This window comes from Delphinus delphis, chromosome 17 (genome assembly GCF_949987515.2).
Source record: "Delphinus delphis chromosome 17, mDelDel1.2, whole genome shotgun sequence".
In the NCBI taxonomy this organism is placed as follows: Eukaryota; Metazoa; Chordata; class Mammalia; order Artiodactyla; family Delphinidae; genus Delphinus; species Delphinus delphis.
The window spans coordinates 71503784-71531692 of NC_082699.1; the positions used below are offsets into that span (position 1 = coordinate 71503784).

Below are 27909 nucleotides of genomic sequence, written 5' to 3' on the forward strand. Positions count from 1 at the left end.
ATGACCTTGGAGCAGGCAAGGGAGTCAGCATCACTGCATTGATTGTGAGAGCTCTAACACGTGGTCTTCCACATTCAATCCCTTACACAGATTCACAGGAGAGAAAGAATTGCTACTTCCAAAAAGACCCACATTCAATTAATTGACAATCTGGCTGCAGCCTGGGTGAATTCTGCAAATGCAGCCAACTTGGGCCAGGGGCCAGGGTGAACAGATGTTGCCCAACTTACTGTTAGGTCCCATTGCTTTTTCAAGACCTCAAACAGACTTGCAGATATTCTCGAGGCATTTTTGTTTCAAGGCTGGAAAAAAAAAAGAGAGGGAACTCATGGTATGGAGAAGGAAATGCTACAGAGACATAAATTCTGACAGCGCCAGCGATGGCCCAGGCTCTTCCCAGGGGGCCAGTATATGGCAGTGCACAGGACAGGGTGTTACTCAGAGTCAACGTCAGAGAATGAAGGAACTTGTGCAAGACCCCCTTGCTAGTTAGCAGGAAAGTCGTGTTGAGAGCAAAGCCTCATTTTGCCAGTCTCTGCCCAGTGATGTTTTTCTAACACGCAGCTGTACCAACCTCATCTCCCCAGTTTGCACAATGCTAATCTGAACTCATTATGATGTTCCGTAAATGTAAAATGCTGTTTGTGTGGAGATTTTAATGTGGTGAGGACAATAGAAGAGCTAGTCAATAAGCAGTTTGCAAGATTTCCTATTCCCTCTCCCCACACCAGGTAAATAGATTTCTATTTTTGACTACTGAGCCCCTCCAACACCCCCAGTCCAAATGCTTCGTCTTTATGATGCAGAATACAGGTGACGGTGGAAGGAAAAGACAGCGGAAGGGGGGTGATGGACTTGTATAAGAAATAAGGAAACTGTGTTTGAGAGATAAAAAAAGTGAAAGGCAAAAGGAAAAGAAAATAATCAGAGGCGATATATGGAAACAGAGAAAGAGCCAGAAAGCTTGATTTTAGGAAAGTTATTGAGTGATACATTGGAAAATGAAGCCTGAAGAGAGGTTTTGAGACGGTAGCTTGTGGGAAGTGAGAGATAATGGAGGGGCAAAAAGAATAAGAGTTTCTGAGAAGTGTCATCATGGATCTCAATTGATTCTTCAAAAGCCACAAGGAAGGGCTGGGCAGCTAAATTGTGTTTTGTTTGATTGTTTGTTGTTATGTAAAGCATGGCCATATGACCACCTGCCTTATATTTGGGTTATACTTAGAAAGGATTTTTCACAGAGTTCAGCCTGGTTCCATGCTTTTCAGAAAGCCAGAGTCCCTTGACCGGACAGTTCAGGAGGGTGGCACAATACCATGGCCAAACTATTGGTTTTGGGAACGGACAGACTACGTCAGCCACTTTTGTCGGCAGGAGTAGAAGAAAAAAAGAAGATGTCTGGCATCTCTGAGAATAAATGGGGCTCAGATGCCATGAGGACGAGGACGGAGGTACCATACACATCCACTTCTAGCACTTCAAGCTGCCGTCTTCTTCTTGAATTATTGGTATACATTTTGCTTTGGTCAGGAGTTTGAGTGCTTACATGGTGAGTGTCTCCTGTTTCATTTGTCTTTGTCTTTTTAGCTTACATGGGGACTCAGAGAGGATAAGAAGCTTGCCCAGGAGCACAGAGAAAGCAACAGTGTTTGGCTGGGCTGACTCCTGCATTTTTTTTTTTCAAACTGTTAGGTGAAGGGGATTCAGAAATACCCTAGACTCTTTTTGTCTAGGATTCATGATCACTAGATGAGTTATACTTCCTCCTACTGACCCCGTGCTAAGGCAGGAACATCACTCAGAGTTCTAGAACCTTTTCATAGAACACGATTTACAATACAGTCCGGCTGTGTACTTACTGTGTGAGTGGAACACCCTTTTCACCCTCTGACAGATGTATGTTGCATTCTTCAGAAACCAGGAGTAGTATTCAAGACAATACCTAAAGATTTAAATCAGAGTTGAATGCAATTACTATCCTTTGTGGCTATAAGAAGAGACCCATACTAAAAAAAAAAAAAAAAAAAAAAGTCATAATGGCTAATTATTCATAGCAAGGAACTCCCTCTCCATCTTTATAGGCTGTGGGAGGAGAGGTAGAGAATGAGTCTGAGTAGGAAAAAGCTTAGACTTCAGAGTCAGAAAGACTTATTTTTAGTTCTACCATCTTTACTTACTAGAATGTATGACTTTCAGGCTGATTACTTAATTCTCTGGGCCTTGTTTTTTTCATATATAAATGAGAGGCAATAATGGAATCTACACTCATAGGGTATCCTGAGGATGACATGAGATAACATTTGCAAAGTTCCCCAACGGTGCTGGGCTTATCATAGGTGCTGGATCAATGATGATGTTCATTTATTTATTTTTGTGTGAGGTGGAGTAAAAGCGCAGGGCTGTTATAGTCAACAGTGGAGCAAATATTAGCAAAATAATCTCCTGCTCTTGGCTGGTGGCCGCAGGGATTGCTTCAAAAGGCTTCAGTGAAAAGGCCACGCATGTCATTAGGAAGAAGAGTTTTCAGGACAGGCTGTGTCACTGGCTTCACATAGGACTCTTGGGAATCCAGTTCCCTTTCAATCCTTCGCCTGAGCTATGAGGAGGTTGGGCTCAATAGTCTCTAACTTCTCTTCCATCTGTATCATTCTGTGATTCTCGCATATTCTGAGGAGCAACCAATTGCTCATGTAAAGCTGACTGTAAAGATTTCCCAGGTTCTGTCACCCTCAATTTACAGGACACTATAAAACTCTGGAAACCGAGGCACAGAGATGTTGCTGCTGGAACTCTGGGAAAAGTCAAAACTCATTTGCAAGACCCAAGTAGATGTTGGGAAGGACAAGGTTTCCTGAATAGGGACATATGCTGGGACAGTGGCCTCCCGTTTTTGCTGTAGCTACCTGGAACTCTCCGTGGTCCTGAGATGTTCCAGTCTGCCTCTCACTCTCCACCATTTTTGCCTGGAGTGGCCTCTCCCATTTTTTGCCCAACAAACTCACATTCCTCCATAAGCCCTATTAGTTATTTCCTCTGGGGTCCCATGGCTTGTATTCTGCTATACGAGCTTGTATAGCAGAGCTTGTATCTGCTATAGCATCTGTCACACTTCTTTGTAATTTGTCTCTTCACATGGCCAAACTGCCCCACTAAACCACGATTGTTTTTGGCCACAGGGGCCGTCCTATTCAACAAGCACACTGAGTAATGCCAGCCTCCTACTCTGTTATTCTTATCCCATATTCAATGCTTACTATACGATTATAGAACACTTCACTATTAACTTAAAGGGAAAAGAAGGGATAAGCTCAGTTTTACAGACGCTTCATTTCTCTAAATTTAAACTCAAATTTCTTTCTGGAAGTTTCTGCTTTCCTCATTATCCTTCCAGCAAATATGCAATATGGATGGTTCAAATCTGATTTTCTTCCAAGGGTATGAGATTAATAGGTTTTGCCTGTGTGCGTGACTTGATTTTGTCACTTACCATGTCATATTTTAATGTGTGTTTATGACCATTTATTACCCCCAACTATGAAATCCTCAGTTTCTGGGTTTATTTCTGATTTGTCTCTATATCCTGCTGGCTCCTCTCAGTGTTAAATTGATACATAGTGGAGACTTGGCACTTGTTATTGATACAAAGAGCTCGATAGATAGAGAAAGAAGGAAGGAATAGTGGGCTGATCGAGTAGGAAAGTATTGTTGCAAAATGTCCTCTTCTTTAGGATCAGCCTGTGCCATGGAGAAATGCCTCCACTTTGCTGGCTAACACCTTCAGGTCTGCAAATCTTGCATATCTCCCTCTCTGGGTGGAAGAAGCATCCACTCTGATTGGAGATCCAAGACCAGGGCCAGAAAAGAGTGATGGAAAAAGGCTGCCAACCTGAACTTGGGGCTTAGAGCCCGTGGATAATGGGCATTGAAAAAGCTGAAAGATCTCATAAGGAGACTTTGAAAACAACTTTAAAGATCTGAGAGATTGGCCTCCTACTATTGGAGCAGAAATATTCATCTACCTTGATTGGCTCTGGGTTTACAGCCAAGGATAAATCCCAGAAGAAAGGACAGTGTGTCAGCTTTCCTGGGCAGGAAAACGTCCACACCTAGTCCTTCTTAATATAAGATGGGGTCTGCCTTCTAATTTTCCATTTACATCTTTATTATTAAGTCAGCAAATGACTGCTAGGGATTTATGAAAAAACTGGAATTTAGGTGGACATAACCTCTGATTAGTCTCTTCTACCAAATCGTGCCAGGCTGAGGGCATTGGGGTTCCGGGACCACTCAAAATCCTCTGTAATTATTCCAGCAGATGTGACACAATACAAGTCAACTTGACAGCACTGACTGTGTCATGGCCCACCCTTGGCTCTGGGGACCCAGAAATGAATGAGGTTTCATGCTCATTCTCAAGGAGGTGACAGTGCAATAGAGGACTCACTGGAGTGTGCATTCCTTGAGGTACCCCTGTCATCTGTGTGTGGATTACTTAATGCCTCATCACTTAGTGGCCTGCAGAGGAGTCAAGCAGAATCAGAAGCCTGTAAATACTGGATGTAAAAAGCAGTGAGTGGCTCAGGTTACCTCACTGCCTCCATCCTGGGGTCTCTCTTCTGGCTCATGCAGAGGCATTGCTGGAAAAAGCGGCACAGCTCCATCAGGCAAGGGTTGAGCTTCTGGACGGCCAGCGTGAGAGGAGCAGAGGTCATGGCCGCCTCCTTGAGGAGCGGCTCAGGACACCCTAGAAGATGCAATCCCAGACCATTCACGTCAACAATACTTTAGCATCTTCCCTTTGTCAGGGACTGTGCTGAGTGAATACTGTCTTGCCCCCGATCTCAGGTAGCTCAAGAACAACAGGTAAACATGGCCTTGCTTCACCATGTCTGGTAAAGCTGCCTGTGAGACTTCCCAGAGATAGGTAGAGAAAGGAGGGGGTCTGGTTCCTGGAAGAAATCAGAGATGGTCTCACTGAAATTTTATTAAAAATAAAAGTTCTAATGAGAGATTTTATATTTCTCATTAGATGGCTGGAACGATGGATGGATGGATGGAGCCGTACGGAGATAGATGTATAGATACAGATACGGATAAAGATACGGATAAAGATACAGGTAAATACAGTCAACTTGTTTTCTAAAGCTCAGTCTGACGACTGCCCCCATCTGCACCACTCTTGTGTTTCTTTAGAACCTGGAGAAAACAGGGCTATAATTTCCTGTGGTAGCATAATCACGTCTTTGTGTCTGAAAGGTCCATTCACCATTCACTGCAGGTTGAGAATGGGGCCGAGGCAGATCTCAGGTCATATGAAAAAGGAGACGGTGCAGCGGCCAGCAATTTAATAATGCCCCGTTGACATATGACTAGAACATTCAGGTCCAGGAACATTCAGGAGAATCATATTGAAAGGCATCTAGGAGTGGGAGGGACCTGAGGACTCAACCAGCTTTGAAGGACTCACTTTGTGTCAATTTCTCTCTCATGGAAACTGGCTCCACGGGAAAAAAGGAGAGTTTGACATCCAAAAATGGGAAAAATGCAGCGTAAACCACAGAAACTCCAAGTCCTGAGCCTCTGTCGGGTCCTGAAAACCCACATCCAAGCCCAGGAGAGGGATTCCCCTAGAATTCTGTAAGAATGAAGTGTCCAGGAATGTCCTTCCACAGGGGATAGAAGTGAATGGTACCCAGTGGCTGGGGGCGGACCTTTGGAGTCATCCTTTCTTCCTTCCCCTCTTTCTGCTAACATCATGCTCATTGTAAGAGCAGCTTCCGTTTACAGGGTGTCCAGCACATTCTCAGTGGGTGTCCATTCAAAAACAGTTGATTGAATTAAGTTATATGGCGCTCTCCAGTTCCAAACCACTTCCACACACATTATCTTACCTAATACAAAACGCTGCAGAGAAAATACATTTTTAGTGCCCATGATAATGGTTATTATTCATGCTTTACAGCGGAGGAAACTGAATTCTGGAATTTGAGCACAGGAGGTTACCTCACCAGTAAATAGCAGAGCTAGGGGTTAATCCCAGCAGTCTGAATCTAAATTTATCAAACAAACCTCTTTTTATTATAGTACACAACTTCGTCCAAAACAAACAAAAGCTATAGGAGCGACAGGGCACTGGTACGTACTTGAAGCCCGGTGGGGTCCTGGGACGAGGACTGGCTCTTCTCCAGGGGTAAAGGGCCACGCAGCAGGGAGATCACCTGCAAGGACAACAATGGCCTTGCAAAGGTCAGAATGAAATGGACCTGGGGTATACACACAAGCAGAGAATCATGGCAGCTTAAAGAGTTCTATAAATCCACAGGGAAATTGTAGTCAAGAAAGAGAGTGATTTATGCAAGATCCTAGGGTGATTTAATAGCACAGCAAGACTTAGTTCTCCTGCTCTCCTCCTGCTGGAACCAATAAAATACAATAACAAGCTTAGTCTGCCTGCAGGCACCCCCGTCCCGTCACGCCCCTGCCCCTGAACAATATTTTCCACCTGGGGTATCGGGTTCCTCTTTCCAGGGCCACATTCTTACCTGCCTGTGGATATCTGGGGGCCGGAGCCTTGGTGGGACTTGGAGTCTGTGTGCCAGGGGTGAATGGGCCTGGGATGAGAGGAGAGAGAGGTGAGCTTGAGTTTCTTCAAAGGATGCATGAGCAGAAGAGGCCCCCTGCCACCAGTCCTGCCCTGTTCATCCACTGCTGCTCATCAAGCCAGGTAGCTGGGGGTTGCCGAGGATGCAGAAACGAGTATGAAATAGACTCTACAGTGGAGGCACCCCCAGTGTTGAGGAGGAAATGGGCAAGTCCCATCAGTAACTGTCATACAGTGTGTTGGTGCCACTGGAAACCCGCTAACACTGGTATGAAATGGGAGAGGAGTGGACTTGCATGGGCCACGTCCCAGCACGGTGCTCCTAGGTAAAGAGGACACGAGATGCTCTTCATTCGCCTGAGTCTGGTGTGCACACTTACTCCGTCCCCACCCCTGTACACTGCCCAGCATCCTCATGATAGAATGTGGGCTCATCTCAACAATTCTTTTGATCCTCTTCATGAAGTCCTGATTTAAGGACCACTTTGGGAAGCGATCCTGCTGTCAAGATGCATGCCTCTGGCAAAACCAGCAAAGCAGCCTTCTTACAGAAAATGAGGGAGAGGAAGAGGAAACAGGCACTTTCCCTCGTGTGGTTAAGCGGAAAGGAAAGGGGTGAGGCTGGGAGTGCAACATGAGCGTGGGGATGGGGGATGGGCCAGGTGACGTCTTCTCTGGGATGGAGAAAGCATAGCCGTAGGTGAGGGGAACAGGCCTTCCAAGCAGAGGAAAGTGTGTAATAAGCAAAGACTCAGAGAAGTGAGTGGAAGGCCATTTGCTATGGCTGGAGTCTGAAGGAAGATGTGGAGGGGTGGGGTGAGGTCTCAGAGCCTGGGCTGGACCCAGTACAGTGTTGCAGTCCTGCTTGTTCCTTATTAGGCTCCTCTGCTAGGATGGTGGGTGTGGCAGCATTGAGTTCAACTGCCTCAGCGGCAGAGACGGGCAGCATGACACATTTACAAACAGATAACTATGGGCAGGAGGCCCAACGCCAGGGGGCAACCTGGTCGTTTTCTCAGAGCCGGTCAGCATCCTCTTTGTTTTGTTTTTGTTTTTTATTTTATTTATTTATTTTTGGCTGCGTTGGGTCTTTGTTGCTGCATGCGCACTTTCTCTAGTTGCGGCGAGCGGGGACTGCTCTTTGTTGCGTTGCGTGAGCTTCTCATTGCGGTGGCTTCTCTTGTTGCGGAGCACGGGCTCTGGGCGCGTGGACTTCAGTAGTTGTGGCTCATTGGACTCAGTAGTTGTGGCTCACAGGCTCTAGGCACACAGGCTTCAGTAGTTGTGGCGCACGGGCTTTGTTGCTCCGCGGCATGTGGGATCTTCCCCGACTAGGGCTTGAACCCGTGTCCCCCGCATTGGCTGGTGGATTCTTAACCACTGCTCCACTAGGGGAGCCATCAGCATCCTCTTTGGATTCCCCTCCAGGCACTGACTGTAAGCCCCTGAATACAGAAGGCACCGCTGACGCTCGCTGCCTGGGTGTGTTTCTGTGTAGTTCTGGAAGATGAGCAGCCTTAACGCTAACCCAAACACAGAGCTGACGCGTCTGTGGTCACTGTTCACGGTTTAACTAAATGACTGCAGAATCACAGAGGGTTAGAGCTGCAAGGGGCCTAGGGCAAAAGCAGACACATGCTCTCCTATGGTTGACATCCGCTTTGCCACTACCCTCCTGAGCATGTGTCCTGAAGCTGGCTGCTACGCTATCGCCCTGGGGGCAGTAGGACAGGGCAGTAAGCGTTGCCGTTGATTGAGTGATTCCAAGGTGCTCCGTGTGGAGCTGAACACCTTACAGACTTCACTTAACTGAATCAGCACAGCCACTCTGAAAAGTAAGCATCACCTTCCCCATTTCGAAGATGAGAAAACCAGGACTCAGAGAAATCAAAAGAACTGCCTAAGGAGACAACGGTGGTGGAGTCAAGATGTAAAAGCTACTGTGTCTGAAATAAAGGCCAGAGCTCAAAGCCTCAGGGCTGTGCTGGCTGATGTTGCCTGTTGGCCAAACCCAAGTATGTTCGCCTGTATTTTTCCCGATGCCATTATGTCAGGTGTTTCTCTGATTTAAGCTATCAGTTACATTCCCAGACCTTTTTGTACAATTGAGATTTTGCACCTAAAGTTAAGACTTTACATTTGCACCCTTTGAAATTCATTTACTTCTTCCTCTCTACTTCATCAGAAATTCAGGTAATTCAGCAAGCTTTTACTGGATGTCTGCTGTGTTTCATGGGAACTGGAGAGAAAAGACACAGGCCTTTAAAGAGAGCATAGTCCAGAGGGGAGAAAGGTCAAGTTCATGGCTCCTAACAGCACAGCAGTGATGAATGTTACGATCCATTGAAAACAGAAGCATAGAAGAAGGGCCTCTGGCTGCAGAGATCAGAGGAAGTGATTTTAAGAACAGGTAAACCATTTTTGTCTGATCCTAGGAGTAGAAAATATGGAAAATTCATGACACTGAAGTGAAGAAAAATCAAATCTTATCTATTGATACTTCCCAGATGTAGCCAAGGTTAACATGTTGTGAATTTCTTTTCAGTCTTATTTTGGTTAGTTTCTATTTTCTGTGTATCTATATCACACACGCACACACATACACAAATACATAGACAAACACAACATTGGAATCGCACAGTTTTTCAGAGCTCAGACCTTCCTCGTACTATATGATTACATTTTAATGTGCCTATCACTATATTTGTATATGTAACTAGTGGCGTAGGAGCGAGCATCCTCTCTTACCTGAGGTTGGGCTGGTCCCTGGTGGGCTGTCAGGCATGGCCGCTGTCCTGGCAGGAGTCTCGGAAAAGTTCCGTGTGTTCGTGGCCTTCTCGGCCTCTGCAGGAGATGTCGGCGGGGAGGAACGTGTTTCCCAGGGAAGACCTCCAGGTGTTTTCTCACTGGTGGCCTGAGCCCAGGGCACAGGTAGTGTGGAAGCCCATGCCTGCCTGCGGGCTGTCACCCATGGAATTCCAGCCACCTTCCCGGTAGCTGCACAGGTGACAGTAACAGGGCAGTTACTGCTTGACTGCTTTGATTCAGAGGTAAAATTGACAAGACATTGACATATAATCTAAGGGTACATGCAGTGCGCATGCATGATAGAGATAATCCAGGGACTTCAACCCTACCCTGAATTGGAATAAGGGGACCACACTAAACTTTGTTTTCCCAACCACTAATTTAAAAAAATTCTCCAGATTCCTAGGACGCTGAACAATCAGCTAGGGTGTGTGTCCAGAGGACAGTGGACACTGTCAAATTTAAGAAATACTGATTCTAGTCATGTGATACAGTAGAAGGGTTTAAGGTAAGGGGACCTGGAGGTGTACGTTCTGCCCCCACCTCCTCCATGCTGTGAACTCTGGGGCGAGTTACTAAACTCTTCTCAGCGTTACCATTGAAATGGCGGTGATGATAATGATGACGGCTGACTGACAATATCACAGGACGGTCATTAAGACAAGTCTTCCCTCACTGGTCTTTTAAACAAGCGCCAGGTGTTTTCACTCGTTCATTCCCATGTTAAGAATTAAAATACATTTTTTTTAGGTTGTACAAAACTTATCCCCTGGGAGGATTTTAAATCTATAGGTTAAGTTGGGAACAGTTGCCATTTTAAAACTATTCCGATTTCTCATCCAGAACATGGTATAACCCTTTATTTATTTAAATATGCTTTTATTACTCTCTTGAAAGTTTTGTAGTTTTTCTCATGCAGAACTAGCACTTTCCCTCTCAGAGTGATAGCTAGATATTTTATGATTTTTCTTGCCACTGGCAATCACATCTTTTTTCATATTATGCTGGAAAGCTTTCTAATTTTATATAATTGTGTGATGTGGATATATTACTAAAAAATTTCTAGTTAGTGAATCTGATTCCTTTTCCTCGTTCTTGTTTCCCTGTCTGCTTGACTTTTATCGGTTCTCAAGCTCCTCAGGGGAGCCCCCTCTCTGGGCTCTCCAGGACAATAGCTCTTTGTAGGCTGGATAATAATTATCAGTTTACTTGTCTATGTCTCTCTCCCAGATCTGAGAGCTCAGGAAGGAAAGGGAACATTGCTAGAGCTGTGTTTTTTGACAGCTAGCCTGGGGTCTGATATTAAATATACGTATTGATGAGTGAATGAGTGAATGAATGAATGAATGTATTCTGATGACTGTGGTCCATTGTTGGAACTCATTGAGACATAATCGTCCTTTAATGAAAGAGTTAGCTCAGTTGTATCTTATTCCAAATAGGATAAGCATGCCTTTTACATCTTCAGTGACAACACCACTGATCAGTCCCCACAAAAATGATGGGAAAAGAAGAACTTCTCAGCAGGTCAGCAGCAGCAGCTTTTTACACTGGCATCAAGTCATTAATATATTCTTGGCAACATTATCCAGCCAGCTACAAATTAACCTAACCCTGCCTGCCATAAAATGTTGACTGCATTTCACCATTTAGTGTGAATTTCAGGAGAGAGATTGCTACCTGCTCTGTTAAAATGAAAATACCTGATGTTACCATATACCACATTTATATTACTATCGGGGGATGCTGGGTGCACGGTATGAGGGGATTTTGTACTATTTTTGCAGCTTCCTGTGAGTCTTAAACTAGTATAACTGATTCACTTTGTTATAGAGCAGAAACTAACACACCATTGTAAAGCAATTATACTCTAATAAAGATGTTAAAAAAAAGCAAAATAAATAGAAGTCAGGATGTTAAAAAAATTATAAAATTAAATGTTAGAAAGACATTATGCCAGTGACATTTGTTGCCTTTGCTTATAGGTATCATACCCATACTGGTTCACATCTCTCTCTTCTTAAAGGGCTGCTGAACAAAGAGGTTGGTGGACAAGGGATAAAGGAAGGATTTCACTTATTTATCTGAGCTTAGAGGGAAGTGCGGGGAGAAACAGGACAGGAGAGGACGGGGTGAGAAATCTCACCCCAGTCTGAGAGGGTGGGAGAGGCGCCGTCCAGGGCGGCCGGGGCTCTGCTGTGACCCTCAGCATGCTTGTTTGTGTTCATGGTCTGCTCTCCCTGTGAAGGAGGGGTTGTCTCTGTCCTGGGAGAGCTTCTCAGAGCAGACACTCCAGCGTTCTGGGATCCACGTGGGGGGCTTGTCCTTGGTAGTGTTTGCCGGCTTGTGGGTGTGAGCTGTGAAGTCAGGGCCGTCCCCCTGGTAGCTGCACATTCAAGGAGACAGTCAATGGCAGCTTTACTATGCTTGGCACTTTGCACACAGAGAACTGTCGAGCCACTGAAAGGTCATTGGACAGCAAATACACAGAATGCAGAGATTCAGACCTTGCTCGGAGCAGTATGTTACGTCACCAAGAGGAGGGTTTCCCCTTGAATGACAGATTAAGCTAAAATATCGAGAGGTGAAAATGCCACGGGCAAAAGCAACGTGCACAGAATACAAAGCTGTCAGGCCAGAAAGCATCAGGCACTTGAGGTGTTTCCTGAACAGAACCTGGATCCTGTCAGGGTCCTTGCCCACTTCACAACCCTCAACCCCTCCACAGCTCTGGCACTGGTCCCAGGAAGAGGGATTAGGTTTGCTCATGTGCGCTGTGGGTCTGACTAGGGGCCAGAGGTGAAATTTGGGGGAACTAGGGGCTGCCAGTAAGAAACCCACTTGAAAGATGGCCCCCCACAGAGACAGAAGGAAGGCTTCATTCAGAAGGAGATCTACACAGTGCCCTTGGATTCTCCATGAGGAAAAGGAGGAAGAGGTCCAAGTGTTCATGAAGCCTCCCTCGGGAAGGCTTAGGGGATGGAGGCTGCATGTTAGGATAGGACAGGCTCTCACCAGCCCATAAGGTCTCTTTCTCTGGGGGGACAAAGCCTGGCCTGCAGACAGGTGGGATTTCGGCCCCTACTTGCCCCTTTGGCAGGTAACTGTGTCAGGCACAACCAGTGCAATTGCAGAAGGTGGCCCTGCAGCCTCATTTCCTCTCTCCTGCCTTACTTCTGAGCTCAGTATCACCCCACAGGCACCAGAAGCTCTCAGATTAATGCACGTGGGACTGAGTGCCTGCCAATCCGTCTGTCACTCAGCCAGGCGACTGGCCATCAAGCACATCAGCTTTGGGTCAACTTGTTCATATGCTCTCTCTTCTCAAGCAGTTGTTGCTGGGAAAACTTTACAGGAGCACAAAAGGGGAGACATCATTGAGACTGGGGGTCAGAAAGTCATGAAAGGACTCTCTGAAGAAGTGAGATCGACTCACCCCTCAGATCTGTCCTCAGAATTGGGTAGGTGAGGGGAACCCACCAAATGCCCATTTCTTCTCCTTATCAAGCAGCCTTGTTCCATACAGTTGAAGTTCCTTCCTCGGCATAACTAAGAGATGCCCTACGATAAATACCAAGAAGGCAGCCCTCTGGAGTGGAACTGGAGGTTGACTGTAAACTTCATTTCACTCCAGTAAACACGGATAAAGAACCTACTATGTGCAAAGCACAGTGTGAGGCACTGAGGGGAAAGCAGACTATGGAGATGAAGGAGACAGTCTCTGCCTTCAAGTATGATTCAGTGAGGAGACACACAGATGAGGTCATCTGTGACACAACCTGGAGTAACAGTCCAAATGACTTCTAAGTGTGTTGTAGAATCATAGAAGACAGAAGACTAATTTTGACTGGGGGATTTTTTGGAAAGAGGAGTCAGCAGCTGAGCTGGCCGTTGACAGACAAATTGGATTCTGAACTATGGAGAAGTAGGGAAGTTCCATTCTGGTATAATAGCATGAGCAAAGTTGCAGGGGCATGGAGATGTATGCCGCCTGCAAGAAGGGCAGGGATTTCAGTGGAGTTTTAGCAGAAGGTTTATGTGAAAGAGAGTAGGTAGGGTGGGCTTGATGACAGACAAATGTATACTCGATGCTAAGAACTTCAGACCCTCTACTGCTGACTTAGGAGTTCTGAGCAATGAAGAGACATAACCTAATTATTTTATCACTCTTATGACAATGGATGGATATTTCAGAGAAATAAGAGACTGGGTCAAAGGAGATTGGTTCAGAGGCTATTATAGTAAAGAGAGATGACAAGGACTTTAACTAAGATAATCATAGCAACAGATGATGATCTTGGAAGACCAACCAGATTCCAGAAGCTTTACTCAGCTAGAAATGACCCATAAGTGTACGGGAAAAAGATGGCTTTAAGGTGGTTCCAAAAAATGCCACCTGATGCCAGAGAAAAGGCAGGAAGATGGGTAGATGTGTGTGGAGGGGTAGAGGATGGTTGGGTACGGTCTGAGTATTACGGAGTGGCAATGTCTACAACAGGGTCACAAATTCAAATACCTACAAAAACCAGGTGGTTTATATGAGAAGAAAGTGCAAGGCAACAGGGAGAAGTGAGGGCTATGGAAAAGAGGAGAAAGGTGTCTCTCCTAATGGGGAGGATGGCAACTCAACCCCAGTTGCCATGGGTGAGGGGGAGGGTCCAGGGCTACCCGATATTTTGCAAAAAAAAAAAAAAAAAAATCTAGAAATTCAAAAAATTGTAATGATGAAACCCTCTGATTTTCACACAGTACAGCTAAATAAAATACCTGCGGGCAGCATTCAGTCTTCAGCTTGCTAGCTGGGACCCTGGTCTGGACACTCTATAGTGGGAGTTTGGGAGGGTTACACTCACCCAGAACACCAGACACGCTGCTGGTAAATGTGTAATTGATAACAGGAGATTTTTCCGCCATCTCCCAGAAGTCAGAAAGATTCCTTCCTGCAAGAACCACACCAACAGGGTCAAATCTTGGGCTCACCTGCTGGAGGGCTGTGTTTAATTCTCAGCTCAGAGAGCTTGTCAAAGAATGGCTGGTGGTTCACCTGACTTTCCTGACATCACACAGATGAAGATGCAGTCAGATTGATTCACTTGACTCACTGCAAGACAGACCAGGATACAACAGGACTTAGCAATGGGCCTGAAGCTGTTAAGTCTTTGGTTGAAATGAAAATTAAGCTGGAAATCTCTAGCTCTGGATGCTATAGGAAAATAAGGCTAACTCCTTATTTAGGAGCCCTGATTTTCAGTCATCCCCGAGTTTCTGGTTTTAATTTTTTTGATGGAGGGAAGGTGCAGTATAATGTAATGGCTAAGGGCAGAGCCTCTGGGGTCAGCGTCCAGGATTACAGCATTAGCTCTGGCACTGATTAGTTAAGTGAGCATAAATAAACTGCTTGACTTCTCTAAGACTCAGTTCACCTGTCTTTAAAATGGGGAAAATTCAAATCCCACAGTACCTTATTTGCACTTCCCAAATCCCCAAATCTCCGTAAGATGGAAGGTTTTTGTGTGAGTTTGGTACCGACTCATTCAGTGGCAAAACCTGAACTGACAGATGCGAGGCTATTGTAGTTTATCTCTCCTTAGTGTAAAGGGTGAACCATTTTGCTAAATGAACATGAATGTGTCTGATTTACAGCAAGCTGTCCTGGATGCTGCTGGAGGTGTTCTGTCAGGTGTAGTGTAGACACCCTATTACCCCATCAAAAATCCAAAAACTTCTGAGTTCCTAAGCATACTTGTCCCTGAAGATGCTGCCTAAAGGACTGTGGTTGTGTGGTTGGACATCTCTGGTAGGATGGCTATGATGATCCAATGAGACAATGTATGTGAAACTCTAAGTATGGTGCTTGGCAGATAGAAGAGCTCAGTAAATAGGCATCATAGTAATAATGGTTCTTGTTAATGTGGCCCTATTACTATATGTATTAATAGTGACCAAGAGCATGGACTTCAGAGCCAGATCACCTGGGTTAGAATGCTATCTCTGCAGAACGATCTTGGGCTAGTTCCTTAACCTCTCAGTGCCACAGTTTCCTCACCTGTAAAGTGGAGATAAATATAGTAGCTGCCCCATATGGCTGTGGCTGTGGTGAGGATCCAATGAGGGAAGCCCTTAGAAGGGTCCCGGGCACCTGAATAGATCTGTTATTTCTCTTGCTTCCTCCCGCACTGCTCCTGAAACAGTAGTTGCTCCACAGTGTGGGACGCCACCTTTCTGATGAGACCAAGAGTTGGGCTATTGACTGCATCTGTGCTCTTCAAAGTAGGCCCCCCGGGGAGTGTGAATTGCCTGCGGGTTATATGAAGCCGCCTTATAACTGAAGCGTATCTTTCTCAATTGTATGTCAGACATGAGTTTAGGCTCCATAGAGATCTAAGTCTGAATTCTGAGCCAACCTTGAGCAAAATATTCAACCTCTCTGAATCTCAGTTTTCTCGTCTTTAAAATGGGAGTATAGCTGTCCAGTAGAAGCTGTTTTTTGAGTCTGCCTAACTACCCCCAGTGTTGAGCCTCGGATTCTTCCTCCAACTTTTTGTACCCCAGGAATAGCTTTGATAGGAAGATGGAAGCTTCAAATACTGTACTGGTGGTTGAAACTGTACCACGCTGATTGTCTAAATTAAACTTACAATAAAGTTCCTGGCAGCCTGGCCTATGGTAGGGATCGGGGTGGGAAGTTGACTAGGTTTTATTCCATGATGAATGCCAAATCTCACATTTGCCAAGCATTTTCAAGATGAGCACACCTGAGAGGATGGAGGGTGACTTTAAAATCTCTGTGAGGTAGCTGGTAGAATTTCCAATGATGTCCACCAGTAGGGCTGTGAAATCTGTAAGACAGATTGAGGAGGTTTAAATTTCTGAGACTTGGTTTAAATTTCAGAGACTTGAAGGGAAATGTATATTGTATTTGGATTTTTCGGAGTAGATTTTACAAGTTTGATTTAGTTCGGTGTATTGGGGATTATTAACAATCATAAAAAGAAATACTACTAGTTATTTTTCAAGGCTTGATTTCAGGCAGGCAGTAAATTTTTGGATCCACCATCATAATCTCCTTTCTCCTCCATTTCCCTCCCCCCACCCCAGATCCTTCTCTGCCAACAGCAAAGAGCTTTGCAAAACCATAGTGTTGAATAATGGTTTTTCTGATTTGTTCCCCCTCCATTATTTCATCTAATTGATTTAGAATACCAAATTCATTGGATAAGAAGCAGCCCTGCAGACATGGGATGTAAATTTACATAACTTCAGATTTTCAAAATGATACCAAATTTAGTGGTGGATTATAAACTATGAACTATCAAAGGAGACAAGGACTTTACACAAAATAGAACAAGGGAGCTCTTCTCCTGCCCTCCACATTCAGAAGTCTGATGGGAGGAGATTGAGATAATTTTACAAAATTTCAAGCTATAAAATCTTCGAGGACTTTCTCTCTGAGCACGTTCTGAACAGGTCTTGACATGGTGGGTGCCATTGACCAACGAAAGTTCCTAATGCACTTCCTACCCACACAGCTGCTGCCTCTTCTGCTGTTCAGTTATGGTTTTCCAGGACCCAGCAAGTTCTTGGCTTCGGAAACAAGGAGTACTTATTCTAGGAGCCCCAAACTGTGAATTTCTAAAGAAGCTTCTGAGGTCCCGTGGATAGTTTCCCGTCGTGCCTCGTCTAAATGCTTCTTTTACTCAGTAACGGGGTTATGAGCTGGGGTCAGGGGCAAGCTGACTTGAAAATATAGAACCCAGACCACTGAAAATATAGAACCCAGAGAGGCATGAAAACATGATGTGACAACCAGTGGAATGTATAGCATGCAAGGCCAACAGGAGGTGGGCGCTACCCTATGTGATACCTATGTGGTACCCTACCCTACCACACGTGCACGGGTGCGTGGTTAGTCTCCTAGAGGAAGATGTGGTGGGCCACCTGTACAGGCGTGGACACGTGGCCATGCAGAATGTAGGCATCCTTCTTTATGTCTCTTTAGACCAATCTGTTTATAGTCACATTGTAGAAACTGAAGAGGGGTAGTATTTCATTACTTATGCCATCTATTTTCTTTCTAATTCTCAAAAGTCTCCTTTATTAATTCATTCATCTAATAAACATTCATGGAGTGTTGGAGTATGCCAGACGTCTTTTAGGCACTGGAGGATTAAGATACCATCTCTGCCTACCCGAAGCTGAGATTAGTGAGAGAGAGAGAGACTCATAGATAGACCAAGAAACTGCAATCCACTATTTATATTACATAGAAGCTATGAGCATGGCTTTGCAGCCCAGACACCAAGCATGGAGTCCAGATTCTGCCCAAGTTTCAGAGAAATGATGGAACTTTCCCAAGGTCCCAGAGCATGTGGCAGGGCTTGAATTTGATCTGAGGTCTGCCTTGTGCTAAAGCTCCTATTCTTCCCAAAATTTCCACCACTGCTCGTACAAATCTCCTGCTCAATACATTTGTCAACTGTCCTTTTAGAACTGCTTTCACAATCGGGTCCTAGGCTTGGAAGAATATCAGTTATCACTGCCTCAAAGATATTCTTTGTTTTGATGAAAATATGAACTATCTAATTTACTAGCAACACACAGATGAATGATTTCTGACTATTTTCATATATAAATAGAAAATAAGGAAAAAACCCTTTTTGTCTGTCTTAATTGGTAATGATTTAAGAATGTCTCTTGGTACTCAGTGTTGGCGAGGGTGTGGAAAAACACACACTTTCAAACATTACTGGTAGAAGTGTAAACTTATGCAAGATTTCTAGAGGAAATTTTAGCAGTTTGAAGCATCACAAAATCCTCTTCCTGTCAGACAACAGTTCTGTTTTGAGGACTGTATCCTACAGTGATAATCAGGCAAACACTGCAAGTGATTGTACACAGGTTCTCATCACAGCATTGCTGATAATTGTAAAAAAAAAAAAGTTTCCATCAGGAAGAGATAAATTATATTACGGTACATTCTTTCAATGAATACTGTGAATTCATATGAAGGATGAAGCATATTTATATCATTGAATGGAATGTTTTTTGAGACGTGCTGATTAGTTGAAAATGGAATATCAAATTTCATAGAAAACATGGTAGATACTGACAGCTGTCTCCCAATATCCATCCTCTCATTTTCCTTTAGTAAGAAAACATGAAATTTCAGTTGGGCACATGGTAGTTTAACGTAATTGAAAATTACATTTTCAAGCCTGCTTTGCAGGTGGGTGTGGCCATGTGACTCCGTTCTAGACAATAGAATGTGAAAAGAAGCAATGTGAAAGGTTTCCAGACTGAGTTTATATAGTGAATGGGCGTGTCTTCCAGTTCCTTTCTCTCCTTCCTCGGAGCTGGAATGTGAATGCGGTGACAAACCACCCTGGACTATGAGAATGAGGGCCAGACCTTGTGGAAGGCAGAGCAACAAGCTGGAGGGAGCCTGGGCTCCTAAACCATCAAACCATCAGAGCAGTCCTGGTATGCTTACCTAGACTGTCACACATGAAACTTCTACCTTCTGTAAGTCACCCTGTTTTGGGATCATTTGTTATAATAGCCTAGCTTGTTTTCTAAATAATATAGAGAAGGTACAGTAGGATGGGTAGATAGATGGCTAGATGAATGGGGTAGGTAGGTGGAGTAGGTAGGTAGGTTAGAGAGGTAGGTTAGATATGTAGTTGACAGATGGCTTAGATAGATGAATTAGAGAGAGGTGGCTTAGATCACCTTGGGTAATGTGATTACCTATGGATGTTGGGATATCAGGTGTCTCTGATATTTTGATTATACCTTCCATGTTTTATGGAAGGTATACTCATACCTTCCATACAACACAATATATTATTTTTCGCATCACAATATATTATTTTTAAATCAAGAAAATTTAAGCTCGGGCTTCCCCGGTGGCGCAGTGGTTGAGAGTCCGCCTGCCGATGCAGGGGACACGGGTTCGTGCCCTGGTCTGGGAAGATCTCACATGCCGCGGAGCGGCTGGGCCCGTGAGCCATGGCCGCTAAGCCTGAGCGTCCAGAGCCTGTGCTCCGCAACGGGAGAGGCCACAACAGTGAGAGGCCCGCGTACCGCAAAAAAAAAAAAAAAGAAAAATTTAAGCTCACAATATATTATTTTTTAAATCAAGAAAATTTAACATCACAATATATTAACATCACAATATACTTTATCATCACAATATATTATTTTTTAAATCAAGAAAATTTAAGCTATTTTCATTAAGGAAAAACACACTCAGAGGAAGGCTATATGTCAGAGTTGAGAATATTCAGAAAACAATCCATGTCTGAAGATTATCCACAAACACATCTTCCCCAAAGGTTTTGAACCATGGCAAGATGTTGGCCAAAGTGTACAGCCTCTCAGGGTAGCAGTTGGAGGGGAATCAGCGTTAGGCACGTTGTGACATGTTAAACCTTGTGAAAATCTCTATGGTTTACCAGGGGAGCAAGATGCTATTTTATCAGTGGTAACGATCCATGGATCAGTTCTTTGCAAATAAGCATTGCATGTGTATGAAAATACACTTCAGCTCACCAAACAGAATTACAAAATTCCCCAGCAGATGTGACTCCAATTTTTAAATTTTATTTTTATCTTTCACACAATCAGGGCAGGGACTCAACACCAGACAAAACTTGGCCTCTAGCCGAGGCTAATAGATGGTGAGAAAGATGTGATTATGAAGAACATTTTCCCTCCCAAATGTAGTTTGTTGATGAGATTCAGAGGGTGAGTTAAATAAGAAGATGGATATTAGGTACTTATTGCAGAGTGTGGCATCCAGTACTTATTAAACAATAATCATTATCCTCTTTGTACAACATTTGGTCCATAAATTCCTCCTTGGGGAATCTATCCTCAGAAAGTAATCTAAAACAGGGAAACGTTTTAGACACGAAGATGTCTAATACAGGATTTTTTTTATATTAAGAGAAACCTAGAATCCACCCAAAAGTTCAACAGCATACTAGCTAAGAAAATGCTCACATTCATAGGTTATGTAACCATTACACGTTTGCAAAGAGTTTGTAATATCATGGAAAATATTTTTAATATTATGTTAAGCAAGGGGAAAAAAAAGCAGAAGACTTTTTCACCTTGGGTCTTTGCTTCTCTTACAGACTGTTCTTTAACAAGCAGCCAAAAGGCTCCTTTTAAAATGTAAGTTAGATCACGTCACTCCTCTGTGTGGACAATCACAATGGCTTCCTTCTTCATAGTAAAAGTGGAAAACCTTGTGGCAGACTATAAACTTCTACATGATCTGCAACACCTTTCCTGCCTTGCCCCCACAATTCTGAACTCATTTCTCACGGCTCTCTGGCTCACTCGCTGGCCTTTCTGGTCCTCACTCTGCCTTTGCATGTGTACACGCATGCATTTATGCATTCTCTATGGCTGTCTTCCAAGATTTGACTGTACCGTAGACTGTTCAGCCGTTTTCCTAATGATGGATGTTTAGGTTGTTCTCAGCTTTTGCTCTCAAACAATGCTACCTTTTGTTCTTGCCCCTTTGCGCAGACGTAACTATTGCTCTAGGGTAGAAAACCAAGAAAGGAACTTTCCAGGACAATGGATGTGCACATATTTAAGCATAATAGATATCATTTCATTTTCTGATCTTAGTCTAAGGAGAAAACAAATAATTCAACCTTATTTAAAAGGGCACAAGCAAAATCAGGGCAGCCTGCAAGCCTCAAAGTGAGTTCTACCCACCTGATAAATCGTTGGTCCGGTTGTTTAAGCAGTAGCAGTACCGTGAGGGGAATTTGGCTGGGTCCACAGTCTTCAGGTTAGAAACTGTGAAGAGAAATGAAGCACATAGCAACCCTGACACATGGCCTGGCCTGCCTACCCATCGCTTACCATTCTCGCCACCAAGAAAAGATGGAGGAGGGGGCATAGGAGATGGATGGATAGGGAATTTGGGATTAGCAGATGCAAACTACTATATTTAGAATGGATAAACAACAAGGCCGTACTGTATAGCACAGGGAACTCTATTCAATATCCTGTGATAAACCATAATGGAAAAGAATATGAAAAAGAACATATATATATATGTATCTATGACTCAGTCCTTTGCTGTACAGCAGAAATTAACACAACATTGTAAATCAACTATACTTCAATAAAATAATTTTTTTTAAAAAAGGAGAGCCAGCACTTACTGTTGTAAATGGCCACAGAAAACTTGTGGAAGGCAAAGGAGCTGTGGGAAGTAACACTTAGCAAGGAGAAAAAGTGCTTGCTGTCTGTCAAAAACATTGAGATGAAGAAACAGTAAATGCCCACTAACAATAATAACAGCAATAGAAATTAGCAAACTGATCATGGAAATTAATAATACGATGAACAAATAAAAATATAACAATAAACAACAAAAATCAAATCAAAGCAAAAACAAACAAAAAAGGCAAAAATACATGTCCCTTGGCTATATTTCCTAAACTGTCCTTAAACTTTTGCAGTTGTCTCATAATATAGTTATGAGTAGAGATGCCTACACAGATGCTGCGTTTGGAGTGCAGCTTGCTCTCAAAATGCTGGCAAACCTGCTTCATCTGGATGTTTTCAGTCTCATCATGAGTTAGGCAGGACACACATTCTCTGCTCTGAACACAGAGGACCCGAGACACACAGAGATGTGACGGGTCTTGCCCAGGTCGTGGAGAGTCCAGAGGCGAAGCAGGAACAAGATAAAAATGGGCCTGGATTGTTCTTTTAAAACAACTGTTTACCTTTTAAAGCTCTGATCAGCATCCCGTTCACCAGCTCTGTCAGGTTAAGCGCAGACAGATCAACCGACATTGCAGGCAGTTCTGAAAGAGATTCAAAGATAATGTCATCAGCAGGCCTTTCTTGGCAAAAGGAAAAGTTCCTCATTTCCGACATTCAGGCAGATGTGCCTCCTCTTTGGACATGAACTCACACCCTGTGCTGGGCACAAGGATTTGGAAGATAAAAGGCAGTTCCTGTCCTCAGGAGGTGACAGCTAATGGCATGTACTGTGACAAGCAAGAGTAGGTAGAAGTTTGGGTGAAACACAAGGAATGCTTATTTTAGGGAATATTTTCTCTCTGCATTTGGAGAGAGTAGAGATTGGTGGGAGATGCTTATATACAATATAAGCCCTTATATACAATATAAGGAAATTGCAGGAGTTCTCAATGTGCTGTATAATATAAATAATGACATTGTCTAACAGAGGAGCTCGGGGCTTCTCTGGTGGCGCAGTGGTTGAGAGTCCGCCTGCCGATGCAGGGGACACGGGTTCATGCCCCGGTCCGGGAAGATCCCACGTGCCGCGGAGCGGCTGGGCCTGTGAGCCATGACCGCTGAGCCTGCGCGTCCGGAGCCTGTGCTCCGCAACGGGAGAGGCCACAACAGTGAGAGGCCCGCGTACCAAAAAAACAAAAAACCAAAAAAACAGAGGAGCTCGGATCCTGGCTGGCCCTTGGCATCACTGGAAAGATTTTTTTCCAGTTCCACAATTCTGATGCTTGGGCTCCATCCTCAGAGATTCAGATTCAATACGTCTGGGATGTGTCACAGACATTACTACCTACATCCATCCATCCATCCATCCATCCAATTGCCGAGATACTGGTAGTGTGCAGCCAAGTGGAGAGACGCTGCTTCTCCCAGCTGTTCCCTGAAGACTTGGAAACAGCAGTTGACAAAGGGGACATGAGAGCTTGACGCTGCTCGTCATGTTTTGGCAAACACTGTCTTCTTCATCTCTTACCTAATGTTCAGATAATTGTGGCTAAAGCAATCTGAGGATTGGAGGGATGCCGTTGCTCTGCTGCGGGGGTGAGAATGGAGGTCCAAAGAGGTGGGAGAAGTAATCTCAGCGGCCCAGGCCACCCATGGAGCACTGGGGGTGGGGTGGGCAGTACTCACCTGTGGTATCCAGAAAAGCAACCCCCTTTTCTCTACTCTCGTCTCCTCTGAGGCCAGACACTGGGAAGAGAAAAGGCTTCAGGAGGGAAGTAGAGCCTTCGACCTCAGCCCCACGTTGCTGGAGGGGCCTTGAGGTCTGTACCGCAGCTGCCCTCTGGTTTAGGGAAGGTCCGCATCACCGGGGGCACTGTGGTCCCTCCCCCTGAGATTCTAGTCTCCTTGAACTGGACGTGGTCTAGAAATGCAGATTTTAATAAACGGACAAGGTGATTCCCATGCAGGGAGCCTAATCCACCCCATCTCTTTACCGGGTTGGGAAACCAAGGCTCAGAGAGGAGAAGAAACTTGCCTAAATTTGCACAACTGAGTGCTGGTAATGAAGGGCCAGAACCTACTTCCAAAGTATCAGGCCATTTGCCCACTCAGCAAATTTCATGCTGCCAAAGAAGACAGTGTCAAAGGAAATCCTGAGATACCAAAGACGTTCATTCATTCTTTATTCATTCGATAAATACTCACCTAGGGCTAGGCAGTACGGTAGGTGTTTGGTATAAAGAGGTCAACAGGAAGGGACTGAGTCTCCACGGCTGCAGAGCCTACTGTCTGTGGCTCAGAGGGAGGAGGGAGATTCACGTGTAATCCCACGAGAAGAGTGTCAAACAGGGACCAGCAGGATGCTGGGAGCACCTCTATCAGAGAACCCAACCTGGTCTGGGGGATGGAGGAGACCTCACTGCGGAAGTGACGGAAAGCTAAAACCTGAAAAGTCAGTCAGCTCTTTTGGATTAGACGCCATTTACTCATACTGCATCCGTTACTATTATTGTTGCAATGATTATTTTTTCATGTCACATTCCATTGGAGAAGGTGATTTATGTCCATTTTATAGATGGAAAAACCAAGGCACAGAGAGGCTGAAAAATGTGTTACAGTGTCACAGAGTAAGTTAGCATTTAGGACCGGTCTAGTTACCATTGCAGCAAGGAAAGCCCCATCTTTTTCCTTCTTAACTTCTTTATTTCCAGACACTGAAATAAAAGTTTTCATGAATAAAATAGTACTGTGGAAGCAGAGCCTCAGCAATTTATAATATCCTGAAAACTCATCTTATCCAACACTACCTTTGAAGGATGAGAAACTGAGACCCAGAATGTTACGTGATGTATCTAAATCCCACATCTGGCCAGTCTCCCTGTGTCCACCTCCTCCCAGACCCTGGCAAACACCTTTCTTCTCTCTGCTTCTATGAGTTTGATGATTTTAGATTCCCCATAGAAGCAGCATCATGTGGTATTTGTCCTTCTGTGACTGTTTATCTCACTTAGCAGAAGGTTTATCCACGTTGTGGTGAATGGCAGGATTCACTTCTTTTTTAAGGCTGCATAATATTCCACTGTGTGCATATACTCCATTTTCTTTATCCATTCGCCCGTGGATGAACGTTTAGGTTGTTCCCTCTGCTTTCTATGTACCCTGTTGGAACTTAGGTTCAGTCAACTGTTGTCAGCCAATCTGGCCTTTCACAGATGATCGGGTTTTTTGGTTAAATATCAGAGCTTTGGGGTTAGAGGTAGGGGGAGTCTGTGGATGTCCTTCTTTACAGCACAACATGGCTACTGGAGGTGGCGGTTATGTTCTCGATACAATTAAAGGAAGTCTGAGACAGATGTTTATTACCAAGCAGGCCTGAAGCTGTCAAACAAACCCCCCCCTGGCTTGGGAGAGTCCGTCTGGCTTTCCCCTCTCAGGCACACTGAGGGGCCCTTGACACCCACAGTCTACTCTGAAGCAGCTGCAGGGAGATCTGTAGGAGATACCAGCCGACCTCACCTGTTACCTGACCACGAAGCAGAGCCCTCTGTCAGGGTGAGGGACCGGAATCATCTGGGCTCTGGATTGCCAAGCTCCAGGGATGCTATAAGCTGCTGGGTTTGTGGGATTCTTAACACCTGTCAAATCTGAATGATGAGCCCTGGGCTGCAGTCTTCCTAACCAAGAGCCTTTCTTAACACTGCTCATTTCATTAAGGAAAAATTATTTCCACCACTTCTTTTCATAATTACAAACCCATGGGTGGATTTTGGTAACAATATTTGAAGTGTGATCTAAATACCCCAGAAGCAGGGATTTCTGAATAGGATGCTATAGACATTTTTCAGATAAATTGCTGGGCAGATAACATAAAGCTATTTTTCTCTTTTTGGATAAAATGACCACCATAGTAGTATCTTTAAGGTAAATGGTATTAGCACTCTTCATACTTAGTCATGCTTAGTATTTTATTGCTTTTCATGGTTTATGATTACCTGTGAAACAGGAATTGTTCCCACTTAAAGAGAAAATTAAAGACCCAAACGGGAAATATTTGCTGGAAATTACCCTGCTTATAGAGAAGAAATTGGTACAACTGGTGTCTTCTGGAGAAGGAAGTGGCTGACTGGTGGAGCATTTAACTTTTTCACCTTTGTACCTTCTGCATTTTGAACTATATGAATGTACTAACTAATTAAAAGTAAATTAAAAATTTAGCATAAAGAGCGATTCCTGCTACCACTCCCCATCCCCAAATTCAAAAGTATTAAAAAAATTATCCTGCTTGTTTGCCAAAACATTAGGAACAGAAACCCAGCGCCTGACTCCTCTCTGTCTTTTACCTTGTCCTGCATTTGCTTTACAACCAAATTCATACCATCAGAAAAAAAAGTCCAAGAAAGGTGGGATTATTACAAAAGTGATGATGTCAAATAACAATATCTCCCTTTATGAAATCGTCTATTGCTGATAGAAGGTCACAGTTTTTGTGGATTTAATAAGGTCATGAGAATCCGGGTGTACCATGAACCATAAAGCAATGAGCAGCTCATGGGAACTGTTACTGTGACTGTTAGAGCTGGAGGTACAAGTACAGTCTCCATCTCACAGACAGAGGAAGTGAGGCTCAGAGAAGCCAAGGAAGTTACCCAAGACAGAGTAAACTAAGAAGGACCACCTGCCCATTTACATGTTGTAAGTAGGAAGGTCATGACATTCTCCTTCTTGGCTTCCCCTTTAAAGGCAGACTCTAAAGGAAGCAAAGATTTCATCAGAGAAATTATAACCCAGACATAACATCAGAGAAAATTTAACCCAAAATAATCCTTTTAAGATGAGAAAATTATGATGTGGACTGACTTGAAATCCCACATGGAGTTTGCTCATTCATTCAATCATTTCGTCACTAAATATTTATTGACTAACTATAATAATACTAATAGTTGATCATGTTACTAAGCCTCTGGACTTGAATAGGCATTGTGTGTGTTAGATGCTGGTATAATATGAGCAGATAGATACAGATTCCATCCTTATGGAGCTTATAGTCTAGTTGGGAAGGCCAACATGAAGGAAATTAAGACCCATGGATATTATTACAAACAATGTTAGATACTTTGAAAACATTTTGAGCGTATGGATCAGGGAGCCTGATCTAATCTCAGGGATCTGAAAGCCGTCCCTGGGAGGTGACTTTCAGCTGAGATCTGAAAGACAAGTAGTGTGTGAGCAGGACGTACCTGGCTGAGGGGGTATTCTGTGTACAGGTAACAGCCTGAGCCCGGGGTCTGAGATGGGCATGAGTATTATTTTATGAACTGAAAGAAGGCCAATGTGATGGAGCATAAGGAATGAAGGATATGAGGGACCGTAGACGATGGGGAGGTGGCTGGGTCATGTAGAGCACGTAAAGGACTTAGGATACTGTCCAAAGAGAAGTAGAAAGTCATTGAATACTTTTGGGGAGGAGGAGGGAGAAATGAGGGAGGACTCGGAAGGTGGCTTAATGAATGTATGAAAAGGTGGCTCAGGCTGGTGAGTGGAGAATGGATCATTGAGAGACAAGAGGGGAAGCAAGGAGCTGCTTTGGGAAGCTCTCCTGGTGGCCCACCAAAGAGAAGATGATGCTTTGGATAAGGATGGTAACAGTGGAGATGAAGATAATTCTGTTGCATAAATGGGACTCAACTGCAGCAGAATAAATGGGGAATTTATTATTGCCATTTTTATCAAACTCGTTTGGATTCTGGGCTGAAACGCTGGCTGCTACAATTCTCTAAAGCACAATGAATACCCAAACATAGTATACAGAACAGACACTTGAACTTCCACCAGACCCACCTGTATTGTAAAGGGACAGGACACATGTGAGGCCCATGCACAGCCTTACCAGTGGACCATGTAGCAGGAAGCCTGGCATGTCTTGGATACTCTGGTCCACCTGGAAGCAAGCAGGCAGCACTTGGAGGAAACCAGCTGGATTACTAACCACATTGATGCAGAAGATCCTTGAGAATACTGCGTGGGGAGTCATTGGAAACACAGCTGATGAAAGCCATTGTATAGTTAGGATAGGTGAGGTTATGCTGAGGTAACAGATTAACTCTGCAATCTCACTGGCTTAATTCAGCCATAAAAGTCGATTTCTTGTTGATAGTCTGTACCCTCTGCGTATTGGTGGGGAACTGCCCTTCTCGCTCACTCAGGGGCCCTGGATGATGGAGGTTCCACGTTCTTGTAGGTCTCCATCCCTGTGGCCTCCTTAG

At 44.2% G+C, this 27909-nt stretch overlaps 2 protein-coding genes across 8 annotated transcripts in view; one reads left to right on the forward strand and one right to left on the reverse strand.

Moving 5' to 3' along the window:
* EFR3A (EFR3 homolog A) overlaps positions 1 to 27909 on the forward strand; it is a 181206-nt gene that overhangs the window by 136080 nt on the left and 17217 nt on the right. For 4 of the 7 annotated variants that reach the window (XR_009516671.1, XR_009516670.1, XR_009516674.1 and 1 more), the window contains 2 exons: positions 5030 to 5117; positions 8787 to 9011. The exons of 1 other annotated variant lie outside the window; for it this stretch is intronic. The gene's annotated coding sequence lies outside the window, so the exon portion shown is untranslated. Of the gene's footprint in view, positions 1 to 1268; positions 1550 to 4312; positions 4465 to 5029; positions 5118 to 8786; positions 9012 to 27909 lie in introns of all 7 variants that reach the window. 2 more of the 7 variants (XR_009516673.1, XR_009516675.1) reach the window with 2 other exon arrangements.
* HHLA1 (HHLA1 neighbor of OC90) lies at positions 37 to 27563 on the reverse strand. The gene is made up of 16 exons (XM_059995207.1): positions 27485 to 27563; positions 26334 to 26393; positions 23333 to 23392; positions 22168 to 22248; positions 21598 to 21681; positions 21143 to 21226; positions 16165 to 16248; positions 14454 to 14510; positions 14257 to 14349; positions 11556 to 11795; positions 9350 to 9598; positions 6543 to 6611; positions 6144 to 6218; positions 4588 to 4744; positions 1860 to 1942; positions 37 to 302 (listed from the first exon to the last, which is right to left on the reverse strand). Exons 1-16 carry the CDS (start codon positions 27561 to 27563, stop codon positions 259 to 261), a joined length of 1599 nt encoding a protein of 532 aa, XP_059851190.1. The 3' UTR covers positions 37 to 258.